The 10,180-nt window shown below is 35.0% G+C and overlaps 1 protein-coding gene and 1 pseudogene across 2 annotated transcripts; one reads left to right on the top strand and one right to left on the bottom strand.

Annotated features, from left to right (window-relative positions):
* The first annotated feature begins 71 nt into the window (after nucleotides 1–71).
* Nucleotides 72–3,266, top strand: LOC140828709 (protein S-acyltransferase 24-like; annotated as a pseudogene).
* A 564-nt stretch (nucleotides 3,267–3,830) lies between these two features.
* LOC140825973 (protein PHOX1-like) lies at nucleotides 3,831–8,679 on the bottom strand. Of its 2 annotated transcripts, XM_073188044.1 has the most exons (4): nucleotides 8,469–8,679; nucleotides 5,718–8,326; nucleotides 5,401–5,628; nucleotides 3,831–4,166 (listed from the first exon to the last, which is right to left on the bottom strand). In XM_073188044.1, the coding sequence occupies exons 2-3, from the start codon at nucleotides 7,780–7,782 to the stop codon at nucleotides 5,480–5,482; spliced, it is 2,214 nt and encodes a 737-aa protein (XP_073044145.1). In that variant the 5' UTR covers nucleotides 7,783–8,326; nucleotides 8,469–8,679; the 3' UTR covers nucleotides 3,831–4,166; nucleotides 5,401–5,479. The 2 variants fall into 2 exon arrangements, with proteins under 2 accessions (XP_073044145.1, XP_073044146.1); XM_073188045.1 differs by lacking the exon at nucleotides 3,831–4,166 and adding an exon at nucleotides 4,190–4,727 and having other exon boundaries at nucleotides 5,270–5,628; nucleotides 5,718–8,679.
* Nucleotides 8,680–10,180: the final 1,501 nt, after the last annotated feature.

Genomic DNA, 10,180 nt, shown 5'->3' with positions numbered 1-10,180 from the left:
ATTGATTTTGTCTTTGTCTTTCTTACTACCTATTTTCCATTTAAGCTTTGAAACTCGAGATCTTTGTTTATATGCATGCTCCGGCATATTCTTATCAATTGGTTGAATTTGATTTGAAGGGAAACGCTAGAAAGTTGTTTGAGAAAAAGTGGGATAGCAACAGCTTGCTTGGCAAACTTTTGAAATTAGGACTTGCTCCTTTACTTTGGTGCATGATCTTTTTGCTGCTACTGACATATATCCATTCGGTTGTTACAGGTATTTCTCCTGATTTGTATTACCACCTGAATTGATCATTGCCCTTTCGGATGTAATTAGTACTAAAAAAAATTGTTTGTGTCTTCTAATTTGCCAAGATTAACTGCTGGTTTTGGTCTCATTGCTTGGATGGGTGTATTCTTGGCAACCTCTGGACTGATTCTTTTTATAGATGTAGCAGGTAACTCTTCAGTTTGAATGTATAAATTTTTCGAGAGTGTTTATTAAATATTACTTTATTGCAAATAATCGGAGAAGTAGTTGACATGGGTAATGAAATTGTTTGTTCAGTTTGTTAATTAGGGCATGGTGGAAACTGGTCCATTTCGCTCACCAGCTGCAATATTTGATGCAAACAATCATTAGTTTCATTATAATATAAACCCTAACAGATGAAATTATACATCTGGCATTGAACCTTTGTTTAGTTGTATTGTTTACAATATTTGGTGAGAGAGGAATGCGATATTGTTTAGAAAGCTTCCATATGTTGATTAGTTTTTGGGCAGTAATTGTTGTGTAAGTTTATTGACCTTGTGATCATAGATATACTTTATGTTGGTGCTAAAATAATTATATAGTTAATTTGTTTTGAAGTGCACTGAACAGCTGTTGATTTTGCGGGACAATATTTCTTGTTTATCTGTGTCAAATTCGAGTCACTATCCTTTTAGAATTCATTCTTCCCGATTGAACTTTATCCACTAACTTAACTCTGGACTTTCTAATTGTAGCAAGGATCCCGGGTTTATCAAAATGAATAGATATGATCAAGAAAACATGAAAGATGACGTAAGTCGCCCCACGTTCAGTTTAATCTCTTTCAAACATCTTCTTGTTCTCTAAAATTAACAAATATTTGAATAAAACTTTTTGATTTTGTTAGGAACCTTTGCTGAAGTTTGAGGTAAATAATCCTGCTTTGCTTGCTGGGAATTGGTCACAACTTTGCTCAACTTGCAAGGTACTATTTATTTCTTTCTGACTGCAATGTTACATACCCCTCCATTGAGTAGTCCCTGTTTAAATTATTTCTATACTCTATCACACCTTTTCTTTCCTTAATTAGATTGTTCGTCCTCTTCGTGCAAAGCATTGTTCCACCTGTGATCGCTGCGTTGAACAATTTGATCATCATTGCCCATGGATGTCTAATTGCATTGGAAAGGTGTTTTAACACTTTCTTAACTCTGTTTTGCTGCTGCTGTGAATACATCTATGAATTTCTTGTTTGTGGGGTCAAATCATATCACAAATTATGTTGGCACTCTTTAATGGAATGATGAATTCAGGTCATTATCTTTATCATTGCAGCTTCTATTCTCATAAACACTTAAACATAAATGCATTAATTTACATTTCCCAAGTAGTTATTTGTTACATGTAATAAGAGAGTTGGAAACAAGGTGAGAATTTACTTGTGGTGGCCATACCCATTTTTGATTTTTTGAACAGAAAAACAAGTGGGACTTCTTCTTGTTTCTTGTTCTGGAAGTTGTTGCAATGCTGATTACCGGAGCAGTTGCACTTATAAGTGAGATTTGAATTTAAGCTTCTTTCCCAGTTAGCCTTATGATAAACCTTATTATTCGCTGTATCTTTTATGCCGTTTTATCCCACTTCTAGCATTTTCTTATCATTGCAGGAGTGTTGACTGACCAACGGCTCCATCTACCTTTGGCGCATGGTTTAGCCATGCTGGTAAACAGCATGTTTGGTGCTTTATCATTTTTTGTTGCAGACTTTTTCCTCCTTTCTGGTGTTGCAGTCTTGACTGTTGTACAGGCCTCTCAGGTAACTTCCAGAATCTGCTTCTATTTGCGGTTTTGCTTGTCAGTCGGTTTTCTTATGTAGTCTTCTTTCTCCGTTCATATCTGCATGGTCAGGCATCTTTTCCGTGCACTTTGCGGACTTCGGGGATTAACAGACATGCATTGGCTAGTTCATATATTATATGCTGGCATTTTTTTTTTTCAATTGCATGGGGATGTCTTGATTGCCATTTTGATGTTAATCATTTGTTTCTCTGTTCAGGCCTTTCATATGCATTTTATTTGATTCCCGCTTCTTGTATATAAGCATTCACGTTCACTCGATGGATAGAAGTTGTATCTCCGCAAATTTGTATGTTCCACTTTTTTTTGGGTATCGTAAACTGTTATATCACAACCTCAATCTCTCTTGTACCGTTTAAATGATTGTTTAAGTATAGTTTACATTCCCAAAAAAGAACAATATTACGTTTGGCATTTATTATAACCGGACAAAAGGTAGTTAACTTTTGATACAGTCTATAGTTGACTCCTAAATGATTTCACTTTTCTGATATAGATTTCTCGCAATATTACAACAAATGAAATGGCAAACATGATGCGGTACAGCTACCTAAGAGGACCAGGTGGTAGATTCCGTAACCTGTACGATCATGGCTGTAAGAAGAACTGCACAGATTTCTTGATAAATGGCTATAATGAAGATATCGAGCGCACTGAAGAATCGGTGATTGAATCTGAAGGAATTGGGATGATGCACATGACACGAAATTCCATCCATTCAAATGGATCCATCGATCATGCTAGTCGAACAAATGGAAATGGCCAAGTAGTAATTGATGTAAATAATACCTCAAATTCGCTTCATGTCATGTTCATTCTTCTCATTGTAGCCATGACCGTAATCACAATAGAAAAACTGATTCGATTCCTTAAGGCTTTGGGCGTTGGTTTAGCCCGAAATACTGCCCATTCTGCTGAGGTCTCATGACGGAACTTCATTGTATCAGTTTCAAAGATGTCTGGGGGAAAAAGGATCAATTTTCACTGCTACGTCACATAAGAAAAATATGTGCTGCCCAGTCTACAAATGGCGATTTTGGTTTCTTTGAAGTTCTTGTATTTCTTATTTCCTTTATTGTATGAGAATGTTGTACAAGGTGCAATTTATGCGTACTTCTGATAGTTTACTATATCTACATAGGTACTATGTTTGTACTGTGATGTTTGGGGTATAAGAAAAGTATGTTTCTATATTTCCTTTTTCGGATGGTTTGCTAGCCTTTTCACCTTTAATTTAATTGAATTTTAAAACATTAAAATATGGAATTCTCTTAAATCAATTGACTTAGGTTAATATTTTACATTGCGCGATGATAACTAATAGTATTATCCACAAAACATAATTATTTTTTTGAGTTCGATGAGGACTGGAACTTGAAACTTCATCTTAAATTTGAAACCTGGTGCTATATGAGTTTATCGACTACTAGACATACTTTTCGAAAAGGTAACATGCATAAATTCTTTTTGTTTTAGCACTAAGCTAGTTATTCAACAGAACTATAATGCACAGTCACATTAAATATTTATATAAAAAAGAGAATTTCCTCCCCTAAACTTCTCAGTAAAATCTGTCAAATTTTCAGGGTTCCACACCATGCTTGAGTTGGACAAAAACATGAAACATTAACCACGTTCAAGTAAATTCAATCATGTTACCATGGAAGTATTCTGTCTACTAAAAAAATTACTTGATGCTCATTTGAAAATTAAAAACTAGAAGGAAAAAAAATAAAGTAAACCAAAGTCCATGATAACTAGACGCCTCTATCCATTGACAACTATTAAACTAACGTAAAAACCAAATTTCAATTACATTAATCTCACAGGCCAAACAATATCAATATAAGTTCTTCAAAAAAAAACTGAGACATACAACCAAAACTATAGAAATTAATTTATATAAAAAAAAACAGTATATTTTCATGTTCTAAAAAATTACTGTGATGGGGAGAGGCCAAGATGATGCAGATATGGCTCCCTCGAAACTCATCTTACCAAATGTGAAAAGTAATCAGTTGATTGATTTTCCACTGTAATTCATCACAAAATGCCCCACCAGAAGAAGTAAACCTGCATGGAGATATTATCATCTAAACTTTACCAGCACCGACTAAACAAGAATACAGGAGATTTCCACATTAAACAAAGTTTGTTGTGTTTTATATATATCTAGCTGCATCAGATTCCTCATTCAAGAACGCATGTTTACGAGCTTTTGTAAGAATATATGATTTAACAAGCACATTGAATAAGCTGAACGCAGAAACTCACTTCTAATCCAATTCTCTCAAGCATATAGTTTTAATTGCCCTTTCAATGGTACTCCGAAAGCAGATAATTAATAAGTCATCCAGGATAGAATGGAGCCCATAAATCCAAAAATCCACATTTCGAGTATGAGTTAGACTGTAGGCATTTGAACCACGAGATGGTTCAATCATCATATAAAGTTTTCCTCTATCATTACATTCATAAACTTCAAATTGCCTCGTAACTAACTTTAGCACAACTTATTTTGTACTTTAGATTCGCCATCTAAGCTATATTACAAATAACTGGTAGGAATTAGCGATCATTCTATAGACCGTTTCAACAAATTTCTGGTTCTGTAACCAAAAGCTGTGGTAAATCCTTGAGGTCATATCTAGGGGTGTTCATCGGTCGGTTCGGTTTCGGTTTTTTATTTCGGTTTTCGGTTTTACAAATATATAATCCGATATCCGAACCATTTTCTTCGGTTCGGTTCGGTTTGTTTCGGTTTTCTACCGAAATGGTTCGGTTATTTCGGTTTTGATACAATTATTTAAATTAACAATATAAATATATTATAAATATAATATGTTATCTTTTTAAATGATTTCTTTGTAAATATTTAAATATAAAGTACAAATGAATTACATAAACAATAATCAACTAAGTATTATTCAAAATAATTCTTCATTCACTAATATCATCTCAATAAATAATATAAAATAAAATAACATTATTAATTTAATTAAATTTCGGTTTTTTTCGGTCGGTTCGGTTTTTGGAATTTATAATCCGTAACCGAACCAAATTAATTTCGCTTTTAACATTTATATCCGAATTATAAAATTCGGTTTTCGGTTCGGTTTAGTGTTCGGTTTTTTCGGTTTGGATTTCGGTTTTTTCGGTTTATCCGAAGTTTGAACTAACTAGTCATATCTCATGTAAATCTTTAACTAATGGAGAATTCAGGTCATTTCCACTTTTCTTATAGCTCGGATCCAACAGAAAAATCATATTATTGTAACATAATGGCTAATATCTTTATCTTACTTACCAGAATGCAATAAGCACAAATTCATGCCAAGGGATTCTCCCTAGTTTCGATTTCCTCTATGATACATCAATTTGAGCAGCTACGCATGTTCAAGGGCATAATAAAGTTTTGAAGCTCTTCTTCGAAGTAGTGGCTCTAATCGGAAACAAGGAATGCTGCTCTGCCACGTTTTAGCTTCATACATCTCATTCCATGCCTGAACAATCTCGTCAATATTGAATCCCAAGCCTGAAACCACATATAGATGTTAGAAAACTTTCAAGTAATTATTTAAATCAAAATATCCAACATCCTGAGATGCTAAGTCTATGCATCACCTTTCGATGTAGTGTCTATGGAGCAGTGATTCTTTATCATAACAGCAATATCAGTCGGAGAAGCTCCGGCAAGTTCAAATTTTTCAACAGCAACCTCCAAACATTCTTGCCACACAGGAAGTCCTAATTTGAATTCCATAATGGATCTTTCGTAAAGCATGGTACCCCAAATCACAAATATCTGCGATCTAACATTTGAAGCCTGCTCTGAGGCCTCATTTGCAGAAATATGTTTGAACAAGTTATCCAGTTTCATTTTCTGCAACAGGGTTTCAACTTTCTTTGGCTTGGACAGTTCATTGAGACGGCGTTCTTCCACATCTTCCCACATGAGCATACCCTTTTCCATGTTTTCCTCGGCATTGTTGTAAAGCTGAAGAACTTCTGTTGAAGGCCATGATTCTAGATCAATATTAGTACCGACTGCATAATACCAAGAAAGTTTGGCCTGCTCAAACTGTTGCTGCCCACAAGCTAGAATAGCCTCATAGAAATTTGGTTTAATTTTCAGCGCCTCTTCATATTTCTTCCCGGCTTCTACGTACTCCTTCTGTGCCCAATCATACGCGCACTTGATCTGCATAAGAACAGATTCTCTAGAAGAATCCTCGGTAAAATAAACCTTCTTTCTTGCCCTGGACATGTGAACATTACCCCAATTAAACAAAGCCAAAGCTGCCAGCTCTTGGAATGTATCTGCCGCAGTGCTGAAAAGGTCCTGAGCCTCTTCACTAGTGATTGCCTCCTCCATAGCTTCAGAATAGAGTTTCATTCCAACCTCATGGAGATCTAGGTAAGAATCAATGTCAAACCCAGCATAGTTCTTGAAGAATTGAGCAAACTCAATGATCCAATCACTAATACAAGATGACTCACTCCGTAACTCCTTTCTTCTTCCCACATGTCCATTTTCAGTAACACGTTTCATGTCAAGCTGGGCTTCTGTTTCAACCCTTTTAACCTTTTGACACGAGGGATCTTGATCTGGATTAACTTCAAAAATATATAGTTTAACAGAACCATGTCCTGAAGCCACTTCAGCCCACCTCAGTTCTTCTGCGGTGGCAATTGTGACCAGGTCACCTTCTTCATCTTTATACTTGACGTGAACAGCTTTAGAGCTGGGAAACCGATCAGAAATAATTACTCTAAGCTTCGACATGTTGCAGTTGACCGGAATCTGAGCCCATCTTATGTCTTCTCCAAATACCAATTTCACAGTTCTTTTAGGCTCTTCACCCACACCATTACTAACTTTCTCTTCCTCCACGACTAATTTGTCCTCAGCCTTCTTTTCATCAATACGTTCATCAGACTTCCTTGTCATAATAACATTATCAGTGTTTCTTTCTTCAATTTCTCCTTTCATTTCCTTCTCGTCACTTTCTTTCCCATCCTTATTTTCTTTCATCTTGTCATCAACTATCTTTTCCACTACATTGTTGCTTTTCTTTTTCTTAGTCTTCTCTTTGGATACCTTAATTGGAGGCGGAGGAGGAGGCTCAAGATATTCAGGTAACGGAATCAGGTCTATCGGAATTTCATTTGCTCTTGAGCCTTGTCTCTCTAGTGTGCTTTTCACCCTTTCTGCAATTTCACTTGCCATGATATTATTTTGTTCCATCTTCAGTACCGTCCCAACATCTCTTAGTGCCAAATCTAGCTTATTCAATGCTTCATAACACCGAGCTCTCTTCAAGAGAGCCTTACTGTATTTTGGTGTGACCTCAAGGGCTAAATTGCATTCGTGGATCGCCCTTGGATACTCACTAATGCCTAACTGCATATAGCAAGCAGCCATATTACTCCGTAGATAGGATACATCAATATGGTTTCTTGGAAGCAATTTTATGGCTTTCTCATACTTTAACATTGCGCCTTCATAGTCCCTCCTCTGAAACAATCTATTGCCATCGTTCTTTAATTCTTGCGACATAGAAATAAATATGGCAGTGTCCTTATCATAAGCTCTTGGACTATTTTCACTAGCTTTACTTTGCCCCGAGTTGGATTCCCCTGATTTATCTCCCAAAGTTTTCTTGTTTGTTCCACCATGTTTCCCCATATTAAAATTCAAGATTTCAAACAAACAAAAACTAATTCAATATCTAACACCTATCTTACCCCTAAAGTTATACGGCCTTAGTCCCAATCGATTTTCTAAGAATAATAATTTGCTTGAAGTTTCCTATTAAAGAAGGATATTAAAACGAAATCAATCTGAAAAAATCTGAAGACTAATTTACCAATCAAATCCAAGCTTTATACTTTAGACCAAAAACCAAATGCAATAACACCTACACACCAATTTATATCCCAAAAAAAAACGAGAAACAAATCCAAATCTTCACCTGGAAAGCTCAGAAAATTGCCCCACAATCCCACAAACTACTAACACAGATACCAAGAAATGAACGATCCCACCAAAAAGTATTTTTCCCCCTCAAATGCCAATCTAGAAACGGTACAGATATAGAATAAACCTTAATTCAGCTGCAAGCAAAGATTGAAGATTGTAGCCCCCCTTCTTTTTAAAGGAGACAAAAAGATTGAAATGATTTGATTGGATGACGCAACTTCTGAAGGGGTCGATTCTCGTTCAAAATATTCTGGAATTTTCCAAGGGAAAAAAAATCAAAGGATTGCAGATGAACGAAAGGAAACCAATGATATTCACCAAGAACAAGAGCTCTGTAGCTGGCGTAAAAACCACAAAAGGAAAAAGGAATGATATAAATTATTACATTATACCATGTCAATACGCTGGAAAGGAACGAAAAAGGAGGTCTGCGGCATTTGTTTTTCATAAATTACTACAAAATCGAAAGTGGGATTCTTGATTTTAAATTTTCGGGAAATTTTCACGAAAAATATTTTTGTAACGAGAGACGACAAATAGGACCGACGGGGTTTCCGTGTATTCCAAGATTACGGGTAAGTTTCGTTGGCAACTGTCAGGTTTGGTTTGGTTTTGACTCTCCGTCCTTGGCCAAATGCCTCACCAACAATTTCAGCTGTCTCTCATCACTTGCTTGCCACCTGTTTTTTTCCCACAGGAAATATAATAATAATTTTTATTGTTGTAAATATTAAAAGATATATGAAATAATTACATTGAAAATGAGAGGGCGTGACTCCATCGACCAGACATATAATTTGTTTTCTTAACGAACAAGTCTGATTCACTGTTAGAAATAGAAAAATAAAACGACAAAATAATATTTTTCTAGTAATTAAAGAGAAGCATATTTCAAGGAACTCCAGATGGTTGCAAAATGAAATGCTCTGGTTAAAGGACAGACAAACAAAAATGACTCAAACTCTCAATACTTCGAAAATTCAACTTATCTCTCAAAAAAAAAAAAAATTAAAAAACCAGTCTGTCCTACACCGTGATCAACCAATTGCTCATCTCGTCAAGACGACCACCAACCCAGATATTATTAGCACGTTGTTGTAGTGCTTGAATTGTGGGAGTCAATCCACATACATGGCTACAAACGGGAACAAAAAATTTGAGAACGTGTTGTTTGGGCTGAAAGATTATATTAAGATTACTTCATCGATAATCTCGTCTACAACGAAAAAGATTTTCGAAAGCGATTCCGAACAAAGAGACCTTTGTTTTTGCAAATTGTGAAAACTTTATGAACTAATGTGACTTACTTTGTCCGATGTATGGACGCGACATGTAAGCTCGGATTGTTATCATTTCAAAAGGTTTAGACTATGATCCGACTGATTTCGTAGATGTTGCACGCGATGTTGTTGACGAATACCTGAGAATTGGTACATCGATAACACATACCGTGAGATATTCATCTAGCATGTGAAGTCCAACTGATTTGGTTTATATAATGAATGATTGTGGATGACAAAAGTGATTAATTGTTAGAAGATCTTGATTTCCCCGCTTGAGATGATGAATATATGTCTCATATGTTTATTTTCAAGATATCATACCATATGGTTCAACGTTTTTTTGGAGCGAATTGTCGACATTCAGAACCAATTGCACCACAAACTTAAAAAGAACTTGATCAAAAATAGTGGAATTCATCCACTTTTTAATTGTATATTTTAGTTTATTATTATTATGTGTAATTTTTAATTATGTTTTAAAATTTTACTATGTATAATTATATTTTTTAGTTATGTTTTAGTTATTATTTTTAAATATCAAATTCTTAAATTGAATAAAAAAAAATCATAATTCAACGTAATCTCACAACTGTAGAAACATGAGATGGTATTATAACACTCACATCATCAATTTCATCTCTTCATTGAACATGCTCTTAATCAACATGTCAAGACGCATTTGCTGTATTTAATTTTTCAAAACAAGCAAGGTTTGCTCAGACCTATATTAAAATTATATTAAAAAAGCATATATTAAATCTTTTTCATAAAATAAAAATAAAAAACAAATCTACAAGAAGCAGAATTAGTTAGCAAAAGAA

Source organism: Primulina eburnea, chromosome 3 (genome assembly GCF_022965805.1).
Source record: "Primulina eburnea isolate SZY01 chromosome 3, ASM2296580v1, whole genome shotgun sequence".
NCBI classification, from domain to species: Eukaryota; Viridiplantae; Streptophyta; class Magnoliopsida; order Lamiales; family Gesneriaceae; genus Primulina; species Primulina eburnea.
Note: the sequence above shows the minus strand (reverse complement) of the source record. Positions and strands in the feature narration are given on the sequence as shown.

What these genes read in the sequence shown, in the direction of transcription:
- LOC140825973 (XM_073188044.1), bottom strand. Translation starts at nt 7,782, where the DNA reads ATGGGGAAACATGGTGGAACAAACAAGAAAACTTTGGGAGATAAATCA. An exon ending in CATAGACACTACATCGAAAG is followed by an intron (nt 5,629 to 5,717) that starts GTGATGCATAGA and finishes ATGTGGTTTCAG; the next exon opens with GCTTGGGATTCAATATTGAC.